At 53.8% G+C, this 24372-nt stretch overlaps 2 protein-coding genes across 2 annotated transcripts; one reads left to right on the top strand and one right to left on the bottom strand.

The window, feature by feature from the left end:
* Nucleotides 1-1911: 1911 nt before the first annotated feature.
* On the top strand, nucleotides 1912-5552 carry LOC143171834 (E3 SUMO-protein ligase ZBED1-like). Its single transcript, XM_076360924.1, has 2 exons — nucleotides 1912-2050; nucleotides 2283-5552. Exons 1-2 carry the CDS (start codon nucleotides 1912-1914, stop codon nucleotides 4322-4324), a joined length of 2181 nt encoding a protein of 726 aa, XP_076217039.1. The 3' UTR covers nucleotides 4325-5552.
* An 859-nt stretch (nucleotides 5553-6411) lies between these two features.
* On the bottom strand, nucleotides 6412-23157 carry ZNF541 (zinc finger protein 541). Its single transcript, XM_076360925.1, has 15 exons — nucleotides 22860-23157; nucleotides 21365-21614; nucleotides 18466-20155; nucleotides 17007-17065; nucleotides 15160-15319; nucleotides 14410-14577; nucleotides 13325-13646; nucleotides 12412-12475; nucleotides 11518-11660; nucleotides 10929-11032; nucleotides 9997-10072; nucleotides 9412-9500; nucleotides 8805-8945; nucleotides 7821-7981; nucleotides 6412-7445 (listed from the first exon to the last, which is right to left on the bottom strand). The coding sequence occupies exons 1-15, from the start codon at nucleotides 23155-23157 to the stop codon at nucleotides 7253-7255; spliced, it is 3918 nt and encodes a 1305-aa protein (XP_076217040.1). The 3' UTR covers nucleotides 6412-7252.
* Nucleotides 23158-24372: the final 1215 nt, after the last annotated feature.

Here is a 24372-nt window from a genome sequence, read left to right as displayed (position 1 = left end):
GCGGGGCGGCGCTTCCGCCTCTTCTCCCCGCCGCGGGGGCGGCGCCCCCTGGCGGCCGGGAGGAGCAGGCTCACGTAGGGGGCGGGGCGGGGCGGGGGCGACACGGGGGAACCCCCAGCCCCAAAACGGGACGTTTTCGTCCTTTTCAGACATTCTGACGCGCTCCAGTGACGCTGGGCTGGAACCCGCAGCTCAGCCTGCCGTTAGTGACGGGAGGAGAGGGTCCTGAAGGTCAGCCAGGCGCCCGTACCCCCGCCGGCACCGCACTCACCGAGGGGTATCGCGCTGACATCACGGCCACCGCGCTGACATCACGGCCACCGCGCCGACATCACTGAACTACTTGAGGGGCGTAGCAGGGCCGGCGCCGCTCCTCCCCGAGCCGAAGCAGTACTGACAAGGGGCGAGCGCTGGCGGCTCCTCCCGAGAGGCATTTAACGAACCCCCGGCTAATTAGCGAGGGCCCAGCATCAGGATTTACCATCCACCTCCACCCCCAGCAGGAACTTCTCAGAGGAGCCCTAGATTAATTACTTCCCGGTGAAAGGGTAGCGCTCCGGCTCCCACATCCCCGCTGACGAAGGCGTGAGTATTTAACGACCCGCGGGTCATTAACGACCTCCTCATTTCCCCGGCCCAGCTGCGTCGCGGGTGTTCGGTATGTGCCGGACGTAACGCCGACAGCCGGCAGCGTTTGGGAGCAGGGGAGGCAAAGCGCCGCTCGGCAGAGCGTATCGGCCGAGGGAAAAACGTTTTTGGGGCGGAATCCCCCGAATACGGCACCTGCCTGGGGTTGGAAAGGCGACGGTCACCGGCGGGACGATCTCCATCACCGGCGGCGCCTCTGCCGACCGCGGCGCCGAGTTCACGCGGTGGCGGCGGTGGGACAGAGATGAGGGGGGTGGCTGGGGGAGAGGGTCTCCCCCCCAAAAGCTGCCCCCCCCAGCGGACGACGCCCCGCAACCACTCGGCTTGCCGCCGTCGGAGCCGGTGCTTGCCACGCTGCCCGGCGCGGTAAAATCCCGGTGCCCCCCGTCGGCCAGCCGGCCCGCCCGCGAGAAGGACACGCAGAGTTTTATAGAGGTGAAACAACCAGGGTCGTCTTCGCCGCCAGGTTGGCGGTGCCTCGGAGGGCTCCTCGGTGAGCTCCCGGCCCGGCACCGCCGGTGCCGCAGCCTGCCGCGTCTCCTCCGCCCTCACGCCAGCGGCGAGGAGGTAAGGCAACAGCCCAGAAACCCTTATTTCTCGGTGCGTGAAGCGGAGGGGAGGCGCTCGTGGTATTTCGGGGAGGAGGGAAGGGAAATGGGCCTGCAGGAGGTTTCCTCCTTGCTGAACCATTTACGGCGTTGCTTTACACCCGATTTATAACGCCGTCCCGTCGGCGCTGGCGGCACCTCGCCGAAACACCTAGGCAGAAGGGACTACCGTACGCGGCTGAGAAAAACGGCAGCTACCGCCAGCTAAACGAGGGGTACGGCCTTTCCCACCTCGTGCTGGTTTAACCCCAGACTCCCACCCCAGGGCCCTGTGAAAAGTTTTAGGACCAAAAACGCTACGAAACGCCCGCAGGCAGCGACGGGCGACGGCATCGGGCCCCTCCAAACCAGGACGGGGGGGCTCCGATAACGTCGCCACCACCAGCTTAGCGTCACCGAGAACAGCCTGACCTCGCCTTTAACCCCAGAATTTTAACGGCGTAGGTCCCTCAGCCCCAGCCTGCTTCCCCAGGGCGCGTCCTCAGGGAAAAAGCATTTGGGAACCGGCCCCTCGCTGGCCCGACCTCCCCGGCCCCCTCTGGACGATCGGATTCGAGAGGCACCAGCCTTATTTTAACGGTCCTTTTTTTCCCCCCCCCCCACCCCCCACCTCGTTCCCCCCCTTCCCCCTCTCCAAACTCGCGCAAAGAACACAATGGCAGATGTAAACTCCAAGAGAGTGTCTCAGTTCTTGCAGAAAAGCGTTAAGCCGGAGGATAACGGCGGAGAGGCGCGGCCGAAGGAGGCGGCAACGGAGGAGCCATCTCTCCCTCTCGTCCCGCAGACGCTCCAAGGTACGTGCGCCCTTTTGGCGCTTCCCCCCCCCCCAAAAAAAAAACCAACCACCAAACAAACCAAAAACTGGGAAGAGCAGCAATCTGAACACGGTGCTTGGCAGCCGCCGTGAGGCTCCCACCCAAAGGGTGCTCCTGGCTTAGGGTAACGCACGGGACTAAAGGCCAGAGAGCGGAAGGGAGGTTTAAATTAAAATTCTAGGCTACGTTGTGTCGCGTTTTGTCTCCTCAGAGGAAATACCGATGGTCTTCAGCGCCTACAACATGGCAGCCGCCAACCTCGGGCCGTCGTCCAGGAGGAAGAGGGAGAAAGGCGGGGGTCAGGACGGCACAAGCACCGCGCTCTACGTCGACCGTCGCAAGTCCAAGGTGTGGAACTATTACACCAAGCTGGGAGACGCCTACGTGGAGTGCAACGTCTGCAAGAAGCAGCTCTCCTTCCACAACAGCACCACCACGATGCGGGAGCACCTGGTGAGGAAGCACAGCATCCGCGACACCTTGCTCTCCCAGCTCAAGGACGACCAGACTTCCGAATCCGACTACGCGGCTCAGGAAAACGCCGTGAAACGCTCCCGGCAGACGCCGCCGGAGAGCAGCCTCTACCACGCCGCGTCCTGCTCGGAACCCAGGACCGACGTGATCCTGGAGCTGGTGCTGGAGATGATCTTCCGCGACCTGCACCCTCTCTCCATGATGAAGGACAAAGGGTTCGGGCTCCTCCTCGGGTACCTGGAGCCGAGTTTTACCCTCCCGTCGCCCGTGCAGCTCTCCAGCATGCTGTGGCACAGGTACAACGTGGTCAAGCAGCACCTGGAGCGCTACCTGCAGACGGCTCAGGCCATCGTGGTCTGCGTGGAGTTCTGGGTCTCCCAGCTCAGCCAGACCTACCTGACTGTCTCGGCCAGCTTCATCGACGGGGAGTGGCGGCGGGCACGGTGCGTCATGGAGACGCAGCAAGTGCACGAAGGCAAAGCGGAGGGCGATTTAGGGGAGAAGCTGCAGGCCGTCCTCTCCGAATTCGGGTTGTCCAGCAAATCCGTCTTCTGCGTCATGCACGACAGCCCGCAGAGCACGGCGGCGAACTCGCAGCAGCTGAAGAACGCGTACGGCTGGAGCAGCCTGTGCTGCGCCGCTCGCACCCTTCACCTCTGCATCAAAGCGGGGCTGGAAGTCGAGCAGGTGCAAGAAGCCCTGAGCACCGCCCGGGGCATCGTCAGGTACTTTCAGCAGGACGCAAAAGCCACCTGCTCCTTAAACAGCAAGCTAGAAGCCATCAATAAAACCAAGCTGAAACTGGTGATGGACGTGGGGTCTCGCTGGATAACTACCATCGAGATGTGCGAGAGCCTCTTAGACCTGAAGTGGGCCATCATGTCCGTGCTGGAGGAACACCCCAAGGGCACGGCGGCGGTCCAGAACTTGGCCGACCACCAGTGGAAGCTCCTGCAGGACCTGGTGCCGGTCATGAGGACGATCAAGATCGCGACCTCCTTCCTGCGCGAGGAGCAGAACGTGTCCGTATCTTCTCTGATGCCTTGCATCCACGGGATCGTCGCCGCCATCGGACAGCAGTCGGAAGAGGCCAGCGCCGTCATCAAGACGGTAGTAGGCAACATCAGGGCAGAGTTGACGCGGCGCTGGGGGCTATCGGAGGATGAGAAGGTGCTAGAAAGCCCAGCAGTTATTGCCTCCTTTTTGGACCCGCGCTTCAAGGAGATGAGGTTCCTCAGCCCGGGCCTGAGAAGCGAGCTGCACAAGAGAGTCAAAAACATGCTGTCGCAGGTTTTCAATCACCAGTCCCCATCTGCCACCCAGTTTTGGATGCCAAACTCGGATTACAAAGCCGAGGGCGGAGAGGCAGGCAGCCAGCTGGCCGCTCACAAGGACAGATGCTCGAGCACCCCGTCGCAGAGCATGTACGACATCCTTTTGGGGAAGGACCCGACAGAGAGCATGCCCGAGATCCACCAGCAACTGGAAAACTACATCGTGGAGCCTCTCTGCAAGCGCAGCACCGACCCGCTGGACTGGTGGAAGAACAACGAGCATCGCTTCCCGGCTGTGGCGCAGCTGAGCCGGCAGTACCTCGCCGTCCCAGCGACCGCCGTGCTGCCCGACCAGGCCTTCGCCGCTGGCGAAAGCTCCCTGGAGCATCGGCGAGCCGTCCTGGCGCCGGAGAACCTGGACCAAATTCTGTTCTTGCATCAAAATTTTGACTTTTTAGAATCGATGAGAAACAGTAACGAGACTCGGAACAGAAATCTGCACTAACACGCGGGGAGGCGGGCACGCGGAGCCCTTCCGTGGGTCAGCGGGCGTTTAGTTGACCTGCGGGGTTTCCAGACGCCGGCCCAACAGCCCCACCGCGGCTACCCGTCTACGGCAGCAGCAGCCAGCGCCAAATATTTTTCCAAACTCCTGCCTACGCGTTTTTGTAATCGCTTTGGCAACACCGGCAGCGAAGAGCGAGCTCAGGAGGAGGTGTGAACGCGCCGCCTTCCAGCACTCACTTTCTCGTCCACCACGCAGCCTTGCAGGCCCAGCTTTATTCCTCGGGCTCAACGCATCTGCTCTCGGCTCGAGACCTCCGCTCATCCCTACTCACACCAGACCCACCCGGGGCGCAGGCCCGAGAGCCTGGGCCAGGCCTAAAGCCCCAAGCGCGTTCTCAAGCTGTCTGAACTCAGGCCCAGCCCGCGCCCGAGTGTTTTTCACACGTCAACAGCGCCGACTGCGGGCAAGCTGGGAGTTAAGAAGGGGCTCGGACGGCTGCCGAGCTGCCAGCACAACCACAGGCCCGGTGGCGGCGGCGGCCCACGTGGATACAAGACAGGGGTGTGCCAACACAATTAATTCATCCACAAGTACCACGTTACTTGACCACGGCGCACCGTGCAAGAGGAGGGCAGCTCGGAGGACGTGCGGGCTCTGTGGAGCTAACGTCGCCCGGGACAGCGTGTCCCGGGCTGGCCAAACCAAAGGGGCAGGGATAGCGAGGCGTCCCGTCCTCACGTGAAAACACCCACCAGGTACATCAACCGAAACTTGAAATCACCGCTGGATTTTCCTCTGGGGTATGAGCTATAATCGTAGCAACTCTTTACAGAGCAGAGGTCAGCATCTTAACACACGTATATAATTAAGATCGCTCAGTGCTGCAACAACCCACTTTTTTTTTTTTTTTTTTAGGAAACAGCCCCCCCGTTTCCAGCTCCCCCCCCCCCGTTGCGTTACCACTAAAACTTTCGGTCCTCACAGCCACCTCCCTGTCTGCCGGCAGGGCTGCTGCCGACTCAAACGAACGTTACTGAAAGGCCCGTCTTCGTTTTCGGAAGGCAGCTGGTTTCCCTTCGGAACCACAAGGGCTAGATGGAGAAGTTTCTTTGCTTTTTTTTGGTTTTTTTTGTTTTTTAAATACAAGTTACAAGAAGCGAAAGGATAATGCGCGCACCCACTCCACAAAGCTTCCTCCTGCTTTGGGTAAAGAAGTTCATCGAGGCCCAGACCTGGAGATCGGTCCTTGAAAGAGAAAATGGAACCGAAATACAGATTTGTTTGTAGCGGACATGACTATTCAGCCTCGCAAAAACTAAACAAAGCCACGAAAACCTTGTGGCCTGGCAACAACAACAACAAAAAAAAAAACCACGAAGCTTTTTATCCCTCCTAGTGTAACAACAGTGGAGACAAGACCCCTTATTTATATTTCATTCGTCGAACTAATCAAACCCTCAATTCTCACTACCAAACGCAGTTTAGCGAGGCGGTGATACTTATGCAAGTAGACACAAATCGGTGCAGTAACACCACAACTGGACACGGTGCTTTAAATATTGCGAAAGGCTAGCGCTGACTCCACTAGACAACTGCGAGGACTCACAGCAGATCAAACGGGTTTAACCGCCCTGGTTCCGCTTGCCGCATCCGTCGCCGCAGTGCCCGAGCACTCTCCGGTGGCAAAACGAACAAGGGACCACCCCACCCCCCCCCCCCACCCCCCTCCCCACGCGCAGCCCCTGCTCCGTCCCTCACCCTGCGGGAAGCGGGCGCCAAAAGCCGGTACCTCGGATTTTGCCACAGCAAAACGAAGGAAACGTTTGCGTTCGGACTGGAAAGCGAAGGAGCTTCGACGCAACGGCAAGCTGCAGCCTGGATCGGTCCCCAGACTCGACGGGTTTGCGGTCCCCAGCTTTAAGCTTTCCAGAGAGTTTCAGGGACAGTACGGATCCATCTTTACAGCCCCCCGCCCACCGACCGAGGGACTGGGCCCGCGGAAGCACGTGCCCAGGTTCTTCTTTCGAGACTGATGTGCAGGTAGCATGCCGTGTCCGCGCCACCAACCAAGCGTAACGAACTTTGCTTTAACTATTTAATTATTTATAGCATAACCAGCAAGAGCAGTCCAAGAACTTTTACACCTGCTATTCAAGAACCCAGTTTAATAAGCTAAGTAGAAAACACATTTAAAAAACCCCCAAAACCAAACCTTACTTGGATCAGAAGAGTGCTATGGTCGAGATCTGAAATGCTGTGCATGACTATCCCTTTATGGCAAACCAAGATATTAAATATGATGACAATTTCCCATTGATTTCCCTGTTCTGTTTCTTTCTAGCAACACCAAACCCCGAAACTGATAGCAAGAAGTGAGGGCCAAGGGCAGCCAACTTTCCTTTTAAATGGAGGCAAAGGACTTCTTTAAGCAAAAGCAGAAGTCAAGAGCTTCTAGTATTTGTACAACAGCTATTTCACAGCCACTGACAGCTGCGTATTTTCCCAACCATGCATAATTGTAACTCAATGCCAGGCACGCGTACCTCATTTAGCACACATCTTTGCCGTGTTGATACAAGTCAGGAACATTCGGTGCCTTCACATCCCTTTCTGTCAAACTCGACACCAGCCATTGGCGCTAACCGCTGAGAAAACCCAAGGAAGTTTTTAAAACACCCTACACACACAAAGTCGCGGCTTTTCTTCCAGAGGCCCTTTAGCGAACGTTCTCGGCAGCCTCACCGAGCGCTTTTCCACGGCAGGAAAAGCCGAGGCGGCTTTTCAGCGTTGGCACGACCGCTGCTGTGCTCCTGATGGATTAGCCTGAAGAGCGGGGGCAACCTCCTGTCGTCTAATCCTCCTCAGAGCTCAGCCACCGCTCCGATGCTAGAGAAGGTTTATGTCTTTTTTTCTAAGCAGAGGAAACTAACCTCGTTGCTGCTCGGAAATCACAGTTTCCCAGTTACCGCTCGAGGAGGTCAGCATCTGGGTTTCTTCCATCTTTGCCTCACTTTTAAAATGCTTCAAGGGCCACGTAATCTTCACGAGAGGCTCTACCCGCTCCTGCAGGCGATGGCTTTTCATATGAGCGTTCCTACCTTTTATCTTGTCAAACACCCTGGAAGTTAGAAAACAAACAGGGTTTGGTTTGGGTTTTTTTTTTTCCATTCGATAAACACCGTTAAACCGAGCTTCATTATTTCTGCTTCTGTGCATTTCTGTGCGTTTTGATGCGCGGTACGACACAGTTCCATTGCTTCATTCTGCCGGTACCCCCGGCTGCGTGGGACGGTGGTGGTTAAACGCGACAGACCTGCGGGTTGAAAGTTGGCTGCAAAGTCAAACAAAGCTGCAGGGAGGCCCAGGGGCAGGGGTAATCCTCAAGCTGCCCTCAGCTCCGCTCCCTTCCCCCCCCCCGCCCCCTGGGGCTTCGAAAGTTTAAATCCTTTTTAGCCAAAAGCAGCAGGTTTCTAGAAGAAAAATTAATAGCTACCTTTCACACTCTCTACAGGGAAATACGCCCCCATCGTCGGCACTTCCAGCCTGGTACGAAGACTCACGCAGATTGCAGGGCATCTTTTTATGACTCTTCTGCTTTATCTTCATGCTTTCCTTAGGCAGAAGACGGTGCCTCTTCTTCGGGCTGCAAACAGCCTGTAAATCAGAGAGTCTTTATTCATTTTTCCTTCTCTTCAGAAAGGTGGACAGCTAAAGTAAAAAAACTAGCTTGAAAACTCTCTGAATTGCCGAGAAAGGCACCGAGAATGCATGACAGACGTCCGGCACAAAAATGTACCGGCCCAAGTCTGCCCAGGCACACTCCTCCGAACGCTAAATAGCCGAAAAAACGCTTTAATTCGACTGTGAGGATGGGGTGCAAACACAGACCTTGGAAGAAAAAACGTATTATTTATACTGCCCTAAGCGGAATAGCACTTTCCTCCGCAAAAGTCTATACGACAGGTTTAAAGCGTAGAACGACTAAGCACTGAAGTTACATGGTTACCCGGTTTCTACCACACGCACACAAAAAACCCCACCTTTCTGTGAACCAAATTCCTGTTTGCCGGCAGGGAACGTTTTAGCAATCCCCGCGCAGAGCCGCGTCACCAGCAGTTCCCTTTTACTGGGATGGTACGGAACAACCCCGAAAATCATCAGCAACAAGTTTAATGCGAACAGGATTATTAACGTTAGCGAGTAGCGGGGAATTCTCTCATTTCAATCAGCAAGGCTGCCAGCACATTAAGAACAAACGCTGCCTGTAAAGGGTAGCAGCACGGTTTAGTAATGGTTCTAACTGCGGAATACCGCTCCGCTGTCTCAAAGTTATTCTATAGAATAAGTTTATCAAAGCAGCAGCCGAATAAAACCAGAACCTCGCCCTGGGCAGCATCTGCCGCGCCTTTCACAGAGCACTGGAAGACGTTTTCATGGAGGAGCGGCCTCTCGCACAAATCCCCAGCCGTTTTTCTACCTTTTCTTCAGCCTCTTCCACCTCATCCTTGTCTCTCTTGACCTTTTTTGCTATTACGTGAGCTCGACTGTAGTCAAACTTAATTTTTTTTTTCCAGATATAGTAATATTCAACACACTGGGACACATTCTTAGTCTGAATCTATTGTGAGAAAAACAGAAGCAATCTATAATGGACATACTGTAGCAAAACATTTAAGACACAGATATACAACAAATCCATCTAGCACAGTTTTTCCTTCCCCCATTTCTCTCCGGTTATCGCAACGCAACGTACGGGTGAGATCAGACAGAAAACCAGCCTTCCTCTTCTGAAGAGGCTGCAAAGACACGTTGGAAGGGCAGAACTGTACGTTTCACACGGGTGGTCAGCAGAGCGTTTCATTCCTGTTTTAATATCTCTGGTGTTTTGTGCCAGAGATATTAAATATTCTGTTGTAATTATACACTAGGGCAAATAGTGTCTTGTACCGGTGTCTTTTTAGCATTAAGAAGCAGACTCTAGGTTTCAAAGAACAGGACTCCAGCACACAACCCAAAATATGGCTTGCTGGGTTAAAACTGTCAACCCTAACAGCCCTAGATCCACCGCGGCCCAACGGCTTTACCTTCTTCTGGATCAGGTAAAAATCCTTCTTGTGTACGCAAAAAGCCTTTCTAAACAACTGCTTCTCGAGAGGCGTCCAAGTATCTGAACCTAGTAATAAACAGCAACACGCAAATTATTAGATCACTCGCAGCCTAAGAGAAATCAGCACAATTTATTAGCCACGTATCGACGTCTCTCCTCCTTCAGAAAGCAATTACCAAATGCAGCAGCGAACGCATTAGCAATACTAGTTATTACGGCCAGCAGATAAGCCCTGCGTGCCGTAAAGCACGGGCACAACTGACAGGAAGAGCGTACGGCAACGAGTATTTGGCGTTGCCGCACTTCAGCGTGCTCCTCCCGTTGGGTGTCACTGCAGGGCAGCGCACGTCAAAGCAGCGGGCTGAAACACAAGAAACGAGGCATCCCCTGTGTAAAAAAGCACCGTAAACAGATTAAAACTGAAAGTGCTTTGCCACTACTTTCCCCGCCCCAAAGAACACACTTTTTTTTAAAAATAAACTCTTTAAATCAGGATACAGAAAGGGAATTGCAGCATCTGTTAGCATTCCTGGTGAAGGAACAAGCTCTACTTCCAGTTTACCTGCGTAACGATAATTAGCCAGAGGATGGGATTCAGATTTCTGAGGCGCCCCAAAAAGCAGCATCTCCAGAGCCTCCTGCAAGATTTAATGTAAAAAGACTTTAGATTCCCCCTGAGGAGGAGCAAAAAGGTAAATTCTTGCTTTCAGGTATTTTGCTACTTCAGCGATTCAGTCCACCGTCAGAAGATTTTGCTCGCTCCATGCTCAGCAACAGCGCTTCGGGATCACCTCAGCCCACCGCAGCTGATGGAAACACTTCCTCAATCCGCACCAAAGTGCTTTAGGAAAACGGGACCTCAGGAGATCAGGAGATCTCTGGGGACCAAGCCGCGGGACCCTGCCTGCCACCACCTCCAGGAGAAGATTCCTCTCTGCCGGAATCATTTTCGGCTCGTCCCTGCCGCAGCAGATGTGCTCGTAGAGCCTCCTCGTGGAGGCGCAGCATACGCCGAGTCCTCCGCTATATTTGGGCGAGCTGTTAAATCCCTTCTTCAAAGAACACGGGAGCAAAGCAGAGCCACCCGGGGCTTAACCGGGACCGGGCTGGAGGTGTTTGCTCAGCGAGGGGCGCCCGGGGTTGTTGTAATTGCCGAGCGCAGGATGTTTATCTAGAGCAGACCTCGGGTTTTATCTAATATGGCAATTCCTTCACTCCTGGCATTCGGGGGAGTAGTACTTATATCCTCCGAATTGTCACGTAATTTACAAGAGACAAAAGAAGCTCTTATGCATACACCAGGACAGGGTCTGTAATCCCAAGAGATGTTCGTGCAGGCTGCGGCAACAGGCAGCACGCAAGAACTCTGCGAGTTTAGCCAAGAGACCAGAGTCCAGCCTGTGGAATAGAAAACTGGGAGCGGCTCCCACCTCACACCAGTAACAGAGGCCGTCCTAGCCCGTTATTAATTATGACCAAATAGCTGCTTCTTACCAGAACATTGCCTCGTGCTTCGTGCAGACAATGCAAGGCTAGCTCTAGGTTCGTTCCTCCCCCCGGCATGACGCTGGAGCAGGCCATGTTGAGCAGTTCTGTTACTGCAAATGCAACGAAAACCAACAGAAAGTCCGTTTCCATCAAGAAAGGAGAAAAGGTGCGATACAAGAGAGAGGGAAAACGGAACAAGTGCAACAGACAGACTGGAGACCAAGAAAAGGCACAGAAAAAAAAGGCAGATGTCCCAGCTATCCGGCTATCGCTGCCTCTACCCTAAGAACAGCTTTGGTGCCGACAACTCCAGAGACGAAATCTCCCCTCTTCCAAGGTCGCTGCAGACGAGGCGAGACAGATACAAATGCCCCTGACCATTTCTCATGCAAGATGCTACCGAGAGCATAAGCTGTTATTTGTTCACTGTTCTACCGCCACGGAGCAATCTCCTTCCCTGTAACGCTACCACGCGTGAAGGTGGTCGAGAAAGGAAGGGAGAGAATCTGAACGTACAAGAAGCTGCTGCGAAAACGTGGAATTTTTGAACCCTAGTATCTCGGGGGTGGCCTTGGCAGAAAAGTGTTAAAGAAACCTCTGTCCTGTGTTTCCGGGTTAGTTGCGATGTCTCCCCAGGGCTTCCACACCAGCGACGCTGCCTGTTCATCCTTTCCCAACTGTGATCTATCCCGGAGGTTTGGCACCTCCGCCTGAAATCGGCTTCCAACGTTGATGTGCCTGAAGTAATAAGAAAGAGGAGGTGAAGAAGGCAAGGTGTGAACAGACACACACGTGGTAGCACGCAGACACATACACACGCGCTTCGAAAGAGGGGCTACGTGACGAGCGAGGCTCAGCTGTAATAAATACGGCACGTATACAACACGCATTTCGCAGCAAAGCATCACTAGCTCTCCTCTAACGACTTTCACAGTCGCTTCTCAGCACCAACAGCGGCACCGCGCTATCCCTGGAATCCTTTTTTCCCCAGTCAATCAAGGAAGTTTGTTCTCCCTTCCTCAAAACCTGACAAAATTTGCGAGGTTCACTTTGAGACTCACAGTGAGCAGCAAAAAAAAAAAAAAAAAAAAAAAAAGAGAGAGAAGGCTGCGACCGCGGCCAAAAAACGGACCTCTGAACATCGTGTAGGAGTAGGGAGGCGGGCACCTTTATTTATGACGCCAGCCTAACCGGTAAAGGAAGCCAGTTCTTGACTGGGATGGCCCTGGGCATTTTGTTGCAACTTCACTCTGGCCAGCACGCGGCATCATCCGGCCAAAAAAACGCTATTAACCTCACCAGCGATGCAGGGCAGCGAGAGAAGCGGCCAAGCCATAGGCTCGTGGGAGGGAGAAGGTCAATGTCAACTTCGAAGGCCTGCACAGCCCACGCGCTTGAACCAACCACACACTGACTCCCAAACCGCGGCTCCCTCATCGCCCATTTTCCAAACGTTCGCTACTGTTCTAGCTGCTACGCCATAACTCACGGCTGAATGCTGATTTTGGTGTTATCCTTCATCAGACAAAATCCAAAGTCCCTGTCCATTCTGCCTGAAAGAGATAAAAATGCTCAAGATGAAAATCATTCCGCCGAGACCGTCCTTTGGCCTCCCTTCGCATCCCCGTCGTCGCAAACCACTATTCTCTCGGAATTCCCCTCCTTTCAGTGAAATTGCTCGCTTGGAAGCTCTCGAGGTGGACCATCCGGATGCAGTTTTACAGCTGCACCTGACCACGGGTCAGAAGTCAGCCACGCAGGGGCTGAGCAGTTCCGTGTTCTTTGTAAGTGAAAGCCAGTGTCAGAGCAAAACCCTGGTGGGCTGTTTACGTCCCCCTGTTCCACGACAGGAATCGCAAAGTAGAAGTCACGTACTTCTATTGTTTTTAAAGCCTTCTTTGGAAGGCACGAGCAGAGCCAGGGCCTGCCCCTATTTGCAGGCGCGACTCCTTAACTCGGCCGCGGTCTCTGAATAACTACAGATGACAAACCACCGAGCAGAAGCCGAACCCAGAGGAAAACTGCGTTCGCCGGGCTGCCGCCTCCGACACGCAGGGGCCCACCGTAGCATCTTCGGCAGTTTTACGACAGGACTGCTTGGGTGTAACCACTACCTGTGTTTAATACTCAGATTAAGGTGAATTTTTACCGCAAACTAGTACAATAAAATCAGTTTACGAGTAACTCAAACTGCTACATGTAAACGCCCGTATTTCCACTGGCCCGCATACGATGCAGTAATTTACCCGACGGGAAGGTGGATACCATTTTAATTTATAACCCACCCATCTTGGAGAAAAGGACTGCGGGTGAGTTTTCTGTTCCTGCAGTCCGTATGATAGCCAGCTGGATTCCTTTCCAGTTCTATTATCTGTTGAGTGCAGACATTAGGGTTTTATTACCTAATACAGCAGTGAACAGCTGGTTGGGATCACCGTTAGCAGAGGAAGAGCAGAGAGTGCTGAAATAGAGGCCTGATCCCTCCCGCACGGGGCTGAGCATCGGAGGCGGCGTGTAAGGAGAGCGCTGGAACAAGTCTCTCAGCAGATGATCCACCAGGAACACGGGCGAACGAAGGTTACTCTGGTAACACCCTCCCATCCCCGGCTGGGCTTCAGGGGCCGGCGGAGGTGGGATAAAGAGTGATTTTGGCCGCGTTTGCCTCTTTCTCTGGTGCAAGGTTTCTTTGAGGTCCTTCCCATCCGGGCTTTCCTTTTCAGTAACCTGGACAAACAATTCCAAACAAACCGTCAAATCCACAGAAAAGCAGCGGAACAAGTTCAAGGCACTTGAAAACATACAGAAGAAAGCTTGAGATTGCGTAGGGTTTTTATCTGGTTTTCTTCTAGACTCTCGGCGTGATTTATTATTCCGAGCTCAATATCGAACACCAAATCCCCAAACCTGCGTGAGGAGCGCAGTCAGAGGACCCTCTGCTCCAGTCCTCACTCGTGCAGACGGCTCTGGGGAAGCCAACAGACACACTCATGAGAACGAGAGCTGTTGAAAAGAACCCTCCGCAAGTTTTTTTTTTGTAGTCAGAGAGAGTGCTGAAAGAAAAAGAAAGTAACTTCTGAAATCGTCTTGAAATTCTTTAAATTGCCTAGCAAAATTCCGAGCATTTTCCTAGGCTTTAATGCCAAGCGTCTGTCCTGCACCCTACCGTTGATAATTCCCACGTCATCTTTTATTTTCACACAACTCAAGGTGATTAGTGGGTTACATGTTTCCGACAAGTTACTCGGACGGACCCTGGAACCTTTACCACGTCCATTTCCGTAGTAATTACCACCAAGGCCATCACTGCCGCGTCATTTGAATATAATTTGGGGGATTTAAGGGAGCCGTAACGCTAAGCTGCCGGCTAAGCCAGCGAAACTCACACGCCGGTGACCAGTCGCTCAAAGACGCGACTCCAGCGAAGTCGGCCAACTAAGGTGTCACTGCTAAATCATTAAAATACTCCAGGAGTGCAATCGCCACCCACCTCGTTCCCTCCTTGCGAGTTCGCAGCCGTCACCGGCACCGAGACAGGAATCACGAGCGGAGCCGCTGTTACGTCCTCTAAAGGCACCTCGGGTTTTGAGGGACAGTTTCCACCTCCTGCCGCCTGGAGCGACAGTTCCTGAGCGTTTACGTCTCCGGCATCGCACACCTTCCCGCAAACACAGACAAGGGTACGAGGTGTATCTTCTGGCATCAGCCGTCTGAGGACGCCACGGCGCTTCGCAAACTATTTTTTCAAGTCGCTTCCGAATTGTTTCTCCATTACATAAAATAGTGATGATAAGAGCTGCCACGCTGAGGAAGTTTCTCTAAGCACAACGTAATTTAGCGAGAGCCCAGGACAGGAATCCCTACCGCGCCAATTCCTTATTCTTGTTTTTACAAAACTGAGCTCCCAAGTTCACGCTATCAGCTAGAACAGTCGGGCTTACACTTTTCACGCGCGCTTCACAGCTGTAGAGCAAGGAACATTGCTGCAAATAGCAGCAGCTTTCAAAATAGTACCATCATTCAAGAACGTCCGCTACGTAACAACCGCCCAAGGGCTTCAAGCAGCACCCTGATTCTGGATCCCACTCCTGTACTCATCTGAATTTTCAGGACAAAGGGTGAGTTACTCCACAGCTTTTATCTCCATGCGCTACAGGCAGGTTTTAAAGAATCCTCACGACCTTAATTCAAATTCCTGTTCAATAACAAGCACTGAAGGGTTCAGTTTCTTTCCCTTTACCTGCTGTTCCTCCTTCCTTTGTGGTGGATGCCATTGTTCGCCACGAAAACACCCGTGGCTCTCCAGACCATTCTCGGTGTAAAACAGCTGACCGCAGTCCTTGCGGAGAAAGCCGCCTTCACCGCTGCTGCCATCAGTAGGAGCAGCACCGCTCTTATTGCTAAGTGAAAAATCGAGATAAAGGGATGGAAAATTAACGTTATAAAGTTGAACCACTTTTAAAAAAAGAAAATAACTTAATCACTATCAACATTAGATCCACGCTTGCGCTTCCCGCCGTAGAGCTCATTTCACGTCTAGCTGGGAAATCTCTGCAGTTCATTCAGCAGCAAAAGATGTTAACTAGAGAAAGATCCCCAGCAGGGCATCAATCGCCAGCGTTACAAAGATACAGCTTTAAATAAGAGACGCGGTTAAGCTACCTCCTCTTTTGAGCGGTTACAGGAATTGTACCTATGAACAGATACGTGCAAATATTATTTTCAAAGTTACATACATCGCTTTTGAACCGCGACACCAAAAAAGAACGACCTGCATTAAAAACTCCAGAAGGATTTCCTTTCACCACCACGCGTTCCACGCACCGCGGGATTTCTGACAGATCCCACTCCGTGAGCGGAAAGACGCGTCATTTGCGGGTCGCTCCCCCGTGCGAATTCAGCGTTCGGGAAAGGCGACGTCGGAAGTCCTGCAGAGCCATTTCTCTACCCACACGACGAAGAAAGCTGTCGTGGTTTAACCAAAGCAAACGAAGTTAAAGCTTCCCAGTGCAGCATACTTACTGCCTCGCCCTTCCTATAGCCTGGCTAATCCTCGGAACCTCTTCTGACACGGAAACGGGAGGACCGGGCAGGCTACCAAGGCCGCTCGACCAGGTAATTATTTTCACGTGGCTCACCAGGAACCACAACTTTCATTTGTTGCCAAAGAGCGACGAAATTCTTCTTTCTTATTGAGAGAGAGCAGCTCCCTTACCTGCGCTGCTCAGCAGCGCTGCAGGAAAAGGCACCTCTTCCGAGGCTGCGTGGGGACTGCGCTGCTGCTCAGAAGGACGGAGATTATAAAAATCTCTTCCTTTTCTCTCTCCAGGGAGCAGCTTGCTTTCTCGCTCAGCCAACGCCAAGCTACCTAGCCTGGGCAGTAAGGTGGCAGAGCCACGATTTACGTACAGAGAGAACACCAGAGGTGTGCAGTCCCTGCGCCAAAAGAAAGTGGCAATTACCGAAGAAGAGGGAAGTGTGTTTATTTTCTTCAACGGCGAGAATCGAGTCACAAACTCACTCTAAAAAAAAAGTAATTAACCATAAAATTAGCTAATCGCTTCTAAGACCTAAATTCAGGGCCTGCCTCAGCGATTATAATGCAATAATACTCTTTACAGGCAGGCTGCTCACCGGGAATGAGACGGAGAACGAAGCCCATACCCCGTGCCCCCCCCCGCCCCGTCCCCTGGAAAGCCTTCGACGAGGTGAATCCCTTAACATTATCCCAGATTTCCATTTCTTTACTTCCACGGTGAACTTTTGGTCTTTTGTCGTTGTAATGTGTGAAAAGAACAAGCCAGGTCATTCCTTATTATGTCCTTAACAGTCTTAAACATTTCACTCAAGTCACCTCCTGGTCACGCTTCAGTCGCTGCACGGTTTTTACGATCGTGGGTTAGAAATTAGGTTGGAAGTCTTGCCATTCTAATTTAAACACCTATTAATTAGCACAATCTAAAGCTAGCCAAATGAACAGGCTACGTTAAATCTCAACCCCGAGGGAAAAGAAATGCGCCTGACAGGTGCTAAAACGCGCTCTAGAAAACAACCGCCACCCTCAAAACTTCAGTGCAACCTGCTTACCACCCAGCTGACAAGTTGTCTTCCTCTGCTGCGTTCGTGAGGCTGTAGATATTTCCACCCTGCAGTTAAAGAAACAATAATCAAAAGCAGATGTTATTCTGCCTGCAAGTAAAGCCTTAAAATATAGTCATTCCGTCGTTAAAAAAAAAGAAATGGAACATCTGAGCCGTTTTCTCCATGAAAATAATACTTTGCACTTGCGCAGCAAAGCAACGCTCGTTACCAAATCCCATAAATCTTTACAGTCATTAATCAATACTCCTCGTAACACTTCGATACACGCGTGCACGCTGTAAGCACACGTGCAAATGGGAATCCCCGTTTACACAACGCCGGTATCAAACCGCATTATTTCCATCACAAGCCGCAGGCAGGGGCGGCCACGCTCCGATTCCTCGGCCACGCGCCGTTCCTGTGCCACGTGCCCGGCTCCAGAGCTCCAGTGACGCGGGGAGGACGGGATCATCCCAATCCCCAGCTGCTGCGGGCGTCGACTCTGCCGACACCATGCTGCCCGGCCGACAACAGGCACTCGGGAGCAGGACGGGGATTCGCTCGTGCCCCACGCATCACCCCGGCCCCCAAAAATCTCCTGGAGTTAGAGGAATGCAAATCTAAGACTCCCCTAAGCCACTGGCCGCTGAAGCAACACCTTTTCGAGGAGCCAGGGCGGAAACAGGAGCAACACAGACAGGGTTTAACCTCAGCGCGTTAGAAATTCCCTGTCCTGAGGGCTGCCAGTCCCCTCGGCCCGACGCATGAGGCAGCGGCGACCCCCTCGGGACGGGGCAAGATGTTTTCACATCCGCGTGTAAGCCTGGCATCTGACTAATTACCAACAAAGCACTTAAACCAACCCCAGACTTCGGAGATATTCAGTCCCCAAAACAGCCACAGCACGTTTATCCGTAACGCAAGCTTCCACCACTACCCTCAATTAACTATTCTATTTGACTACCCTCACTTAATTATTTTGACTTCGACCTCCAGAGGCTAACCTCCAAAGGCGAGAAGTCCGTTTAGGTTGACTCTTGATCTCCCTGCCCTCCCATGGGCAACGAGACACCAATTATTTCCGCTCGAGAAAGGGGCTCCCGTTCCACGGGCACCGAGCTCGCTGAACCTTCAGGCGTTCGCAGCTTTTGATTATCACTGACCTGGGCGCAAGCCCGACCACGAAGCCAGGTGAAAGGCTACGTATCACGTTACTAAATATCCCAAGACTTGATCTGGTTAAGTTATTTCTAAACCTTTGGCACTGGATTAATTAGTTAATGGTTTTCAGAGCGCTCTGGATGTGTAAATTGCCACGTAAGCACCAAGCACTGTTATGGGTGAATCTAGAGCTGTCAACACTAATAAAAAGCACCTAAAAGAGCGCAGGAAGGCAGCCAACGGCTCCGAGACCCAAACTCAAGCAACAGACCGCTCAAAGTAAAGAAAGAGCCCATTGGCGTACTTGAATCCTGTTGAAAATGGTCAGCCTGCGCGTGCCCCCGGCCGCAGGAGCCGACGAGAAGGACGCCATGGCCACCTGGCTGGGGGGAGCCGCGCAGCTCAGGCCAAAAGTCAGCCTCTCCCTGCGGACGGCAGGCAGACGCCAAGACCGGCCAGCACCCGCCGGCGGTTTCCCGCCCGTCTCTGTGCTACGATCTTTACTCTTCTCTTTTTTAAATGCAGAAGCCTTGTTTTCTAGCTGATTCGACCTCCCAGAAGAGTGGCTTCCCACGGCACTTCCACGCGTTCCATACTGGAGCTGGCTAGGAACAGAAGAGTCTCTTAATCCCCCGTGTTCTTTCATGGGGGACTGAAAGGCAGGGGCTGCCTGCGGTCCTTGTTTCTCCCCGTCCGAGGAAATGCCCTGGAACTGGGGTACGGCCTTTTGGAGGTACGTGGAAGGCCCTTCGTACTCCATCGGCTGCGGAAGCTGGGGAGCCAAGGGGGGCGGCTGCTGAAACCCCGCTTGGAGGGGGTTTGCTGGCAGGTGCTTGGCCTCGGGAGCCGCCAGCGGGGACGGAGCCAGCGCCCGGGAGTGAGACAGGACCTGCTGAGACTTGGTGATCACCCGGAAGAGGTGCTGCTGCACCTGCAGCGGCTCCGGGCACTCAGCAGGCTCCTGGGGTTTCGGGAAGAGCTGCCTGGTCTCGCTCTGCAGCGCACCGCGTTTCCAAACCTCCGGAAAACTCAACTCCCCAGCGTTCTCCCACAGGTGGGAGTCGTGGGTTTTCGCCGACTGAAAGGCTTCCTCGAAACAACCGAGGGCCGACTCACTCGGCGCGTCCTCTTCAGCTTTAAAAGGTGCAACGGGGAAAGACAAGGCATCCAGACACTCGTACGCAGCCGAGAAGGTGCAGGAAGGTCCGGCGAACCCCTCCGAAACACCCTGCACTGCGACAGGCAGCTTGCGGGCAAGGCAGACGCTATCCCTTTTGGGTTTAGCACAAACCGGCACGTTCCTTATCCACTGAAAGTTACTGCTCGACTGGTTTGCAGACAGCTTCTGCCCTCTGAACACAGGAAAACAAGGCAGGGCGCCGTCGGGACAACACTGCAGCCCCGCCGGCTCCGAGGAGAGCTGGGCTTCTGAAATAAAAGACCTGCTGGTCAGGTTGGTAACTACGTTCTCACCCGGCGCGATCACAGACACGTTGCCGGGATTTATTACGGCACAGACGTCGGAAGAAGCAGCGCTCTTTTGGCAAGAGAGGCGATCCTTCGATGTATTGCCTCCTGCAGCCTCCGAAAGTCCACTGCTGTTAGACGTGAGGCAAGAGGCCTGGCTCGCTGGGGAGGAATCTGTCCAGGCAGCACCCGCGTGCTCTGCGGAGGGCAAGGCAGCCAAAGGAAGCTTCTGGTTCGCAAAGCTGTTCGCAGCGCACCCGAGCAGGTCTCTTTCGGGTGGGAAAGAGCCCGACTCTGAGCGCGCAGTCAGTCTGTCCACCGATTTCCCGCTGCCTTGGATATACGGACCGGGAAGAAGAGGGGATTCCCCCCCGGCACCTTCCTTAGGAGCCTCCTTCAAGCGGCACAAGCTGTGCTGCAGTTCGTAATGCCGGCGCAGCGAACGGTGATCGCAGTAACTCTTATCGCAGTCTCGCTCCGGGCACACAAAAGGTTTTATTTTCCGATGCGTCAACATGTGTCCGCTCCTGCGGTGATCAAGAGAAGAAAAGATTGCGTATTAGCGTTTCCAACTGAAAAAGGAAGTCATTTTGCACCTAAGCTACCGCAGCTCTTGCAGTCCTTCTGTTTAGCACAGTTCTGCTCAAGGCAGAGACGCGGCACAGGACATAAATCAAAGCGGAATTTGGCCTCTATTCAGAAGAGGTTCACTAAAGTGCCCTCCGACTGCTTTTCCCACTGGGACGCGACACAATCCCGCTTGCTCCATCACCTCTCCAGAAACACAACTCAAAAGGGATCTGAAATTCTCCCCAAATCCAAGAGGATCTCCCCAGCCTATCAGCCCCCCCGCGCTCAGCAAGGATGAAGCAAATCAGAACACAGCTCGGCAGGGATCTCAACCCACGTCCTACCTGTGAGCAACGCCAGTCAACACAAACTAAAGGCTGGTTACAATTCTCTCTCGTTTTAGAGTAGAAAAGGGTAGAGTAGAAATTGGTAGAGAGACAGAAAAAGTTAGGCAGGCGCGTTACCTAAAACAACGGGAAACTGACTGTAGAATTGCAGACTGTCACTTCATAAAGGCACATTTTAGGACAGAATAGGTTTGTTGGCAACCGCCCCGGTCTGACACAAAGCGTAACGGTGTTTTATTTAGCCCCGGACTACCACCACCAAAAACCGGACCCGCAACGATCTGCTGGTGTTTCGAGAGCCTTCCAGAATTAGTAATAAAAGCTTTACGGCACCGGGAAGCGTAGGGTTCCGGGCAGCGGTTGCATCGATAAGCGATCTTTTGCAACAGCTCCTAAAACAGCGGCTGCCAAAAATCAGAAGCTGACTCTCCAGTACAAACAGCTTCCACACGATTTCCCCCACGCCAGTCATCAGACAGGGGAAGAAAGAAGAAAAAAAAAAAAAAAAAAAAAAGACTAGCTGCTGTTGTAGGGCTCAGTATTACAGATTTTTCTGCAGCTGGACAGAAATAAGATACTTTTGAGGCTTTTCCTGCACCAGCCTGCTCTGGAAAATTCAAAGCTGATTTGCATCCTCTAGGGAAGTCGTTTTGTAACCCAACTTCACAGCGTTTGCTAGCCTGAAAACACGACCAAGACTAACAATCGCTGTAACTTCTGAAGTTGGAAAACGAAGTGCTGCAGAAGCCAACCTTATTTACATTTGGTAAACAAGGCCGCAGCAACTCCACGCGTTTTTAACGGCGAATGCCTACGTACAGGTGGTCCGGCCGCTTAAAGGCCTTGCTGCAGACGGTGCAGACGTGTTCCCGTTTCTGGCTGTGAGTCAGGCAGTGTTTGCTGAGAGCGCTGGCACTGCCGAACACCTTCCCGCAGCGGCTGCAGCCCGGCAGCGAGGTCCGAGGAAAGCTGAGGGGACGCTTTCCTCTCCCTGCGGATCTGCCGCTGCCGCCGCCTCCTCCTCCTCCTCCAGCCTCCTCCGGTCCCGTTGGCGTGGGAAGCCCCGGCCCTGAAGGAAGGGAGCAAGCGATATCCTCAGGTTACTCTCGCAATGACAAGCTTCTCACTTTAGTACTAATAACATCTCTTTTTATAACGCTTCCGTTGGAGGGCTCCGGCCCGTGGGTTGCGATGGCTCACTATCCGCACAAAAACGAGTACGGAAGTCCCACAGACCTGCCCCACCTCTTACGATCCGCAGCTCTGGAGCTGCTTTATTTCTGGGGTCTCCGCAAACACCTAAACCCACGTCCCACCCTCACACAAGTTACGTCCTTCACCGGTTTGGACCTCGTTGTAATGAATTTTACCACTTTCCCCTCTTTCTTGGGAAAAGAGGGAGGGAACGGGACAACTCCAAACCACATTGTTCAAGGTGTTTTACCTACAGCAATTCGACTCAGGTGACAACCCAGGCACTTCCCGCTGGATTGGACTTTGGGAGACAATTCAAGGTTCCCCACCCACAAGGAACGAGCCGTTACGAGCTGTTATTAATTGGCGAACCAGTAGAAACGCAGGCCCCAGTTGTCAGGAGAAAGTCTCGTTTTCTTACTCGAGCGCTGCTAGTTACAGATTTTCATTCGTTTTGTTTTCAAGCCACCCAAACAGGGCGTGCGCTTTTAGAGACATTAGCAATTAAGTCATCCATCCCCTCCAGAAGAGCGTTTCACTAAAGGCGCTCTCCTTGCAACGGCAGACCTAGAAAAAGCCCATTCTGCTTAATCCATTTCACAGGGAATTTGAAACGCAGAAAGAATTAAACGGAATGTCTCTTCTCCGCTTCAGGGAAAGCCACTAATATAGATGTTTGCAACATGTTTAGCAAATCTATCATTTTAATGCCTTCGCGTTTTCCATTTCCAGCTGGAGAGCAGGTTGCAAGGACTCTTGGAAAAAAAAAAAAGAAAAAAAAACCAAACCACATATTCCTGTCTAGGGTATAATTTTAAGAAAATAGGACAGAAGTGAAATTCCTGTCAAAGAATAATTATTAATTAATAATAATTAATGTTATAATTATTATCATCTTCTACAGCCTTACCAATTTGAATGTCATTTTACAGGTAAAAGGCAACAAGAAACATTTTCGAAGTGCTTACTGATTAAAAAAACCCCACATATCCACCTCTTTACCCCAAAAATATTCCCACGTAATGGACTCCGCCACCTATATAGGTACTAAATAACTCCAGCTGCTTTGATCTGCGAGGCACCCTTCAAAGTAAGAGAACGCCGAGTCCAGCGCGCTCACCGTGCTGCGAGGGCCGCGAGTCAGACTCATCAAGGAGCTGAACAGAGTGGCAGTCCTTCGCCGGGTACAGAGAGAGCACGTTTAAATCGGCCTCCAGAGCGTCGCTGGCCGCATCCGTGGCTGGAAGGTCAGGCACCACATCCAAGCCGCTCAGCCCCCCGTACATCACGTCTTTCGCATCTAGGCACAAATCGTGGTTGAGGGCCTCGCTACAGACCAGCCCCTGGCTTTCGGAAAATCCAGGGAGATGCATCTCCAAATGGACCGCGTTCTCGTCGCCGAAGGGGTACTGGTCCATGCCCACCGCCGACCTTACGGCCAGTTAAAGGTGGTCTCGTTTCCACCCAGAGCAAAACTCAAGGGCGTGCGGACAACGAGCCTCCTAAACAAGAGCGTAAAAAGGAGAAGTTAAATAAGATTTTGGTGTTACTCACCAAACCCTAACCAGCACCGCAACTGGGGCACCAGCCCTATATCAACCATACCTTATCAGAGAAGAAAACAGAAGTTTCCCGATGCCCGTTGCAAACGCGAGGCACGCCCCTGCCCTCTGAAACAGAGGAGGGCTGCTGAGACCCCGCAGGCAGGCTTGGAGGGCTGGGGAGCAGCGTGGGGTTGGGGGTGAGAGGGCTCTCCCCGAGGGAAACGCTGCTCCCGGCCTTGCAGGAGGCTGCGGGGCCACCCTAGGGCTGGGGCTGGGGGAGCGAGGGGGCTCTCCCCGAGGGAAACACTGCTCCCGGCCTTGCAGGAGGCTGCGGGGCCACCCTAGGGCTGGGGCTGGGGGAGCGAGGGGGCTCTCCCCGAGGGAAACGCTGCTCCCGGCCTTGCAGGAGGCTGCGGGGCCACCCTAGGGCTGGGGCTGGGGGAGCGAGGGGGCTCTCCCCGAGGGAAACGCTGCTCCCGGCCTTGCAGGAGGCTGCAGAGGGCCAGAGCTTGGGGCGGGGGCTCTCTCTGAGGAGAGCGCGTGGGCAGGAGGGAGGCGGGGGCTGCCCCAGCGCCGGGGCCTCTCCTCGAGGGGAAGGGGGGAGGGCTCCAGCCGCCCGTGGGGGGCTGCCCAGGAGCCTGAGGAGACGAGGAGCGGAGACGGGTCCCTCACCAGAGCAGGAGCAGCAGCAGCAGCCGCCGCCACCTCACCCGTCGTCTCGCACCCCCGCCCTTCCCGCCCGTCGCCGGCGCATGCGCGCGCGCCCGCCGCGCCTCGTGGCACCGCCCCGCCCTCGCCCCCGGGCGGCTGCGCGCGGCGTCACGTGACCGGGGAGGGAGGGGGCTGCGGCGGGAAAAGGCGGGCGGGAGGGAAGGCGGGGGGGGGCTGGCGGCGCCATTTTGTTGGAGGGGAGGGAAAGGGAAAGGGGGCGAGAGGTGTGCGGGCCGGGGGAAGGAGCAGCGGGGGAGTAGGAGGAAAGAGGAAAGGTGTGTGGGGAGGGGAACGGCGGGGGTGTGGGAGCGAGTTTGGGGGGGGGGGAGTAAGGGGAATGGGCGTTAGTGTGGGGGGAGAGGTGAAGGAGCAGGGGCT

Source organism: Aptenodytes patagonicus, chromosome 32 (genome assembly GCF_965638725.1).
Source record: "Aptenodytes patagonicus chromosome 32, bAptPat1.pri.cur, whole genome shotgun sequence".
In the NCBI taxonomy this organism is placed as follows: Eukaryota; Metazoa; Chordata; class Aves; order Sphenisciformes; family Spheniscidae; genus Aptenodytes; species Aptenodytes patagonicus.
This window is presented reverse-complemented; position numbering and strand designations above follow the sequence as displayed.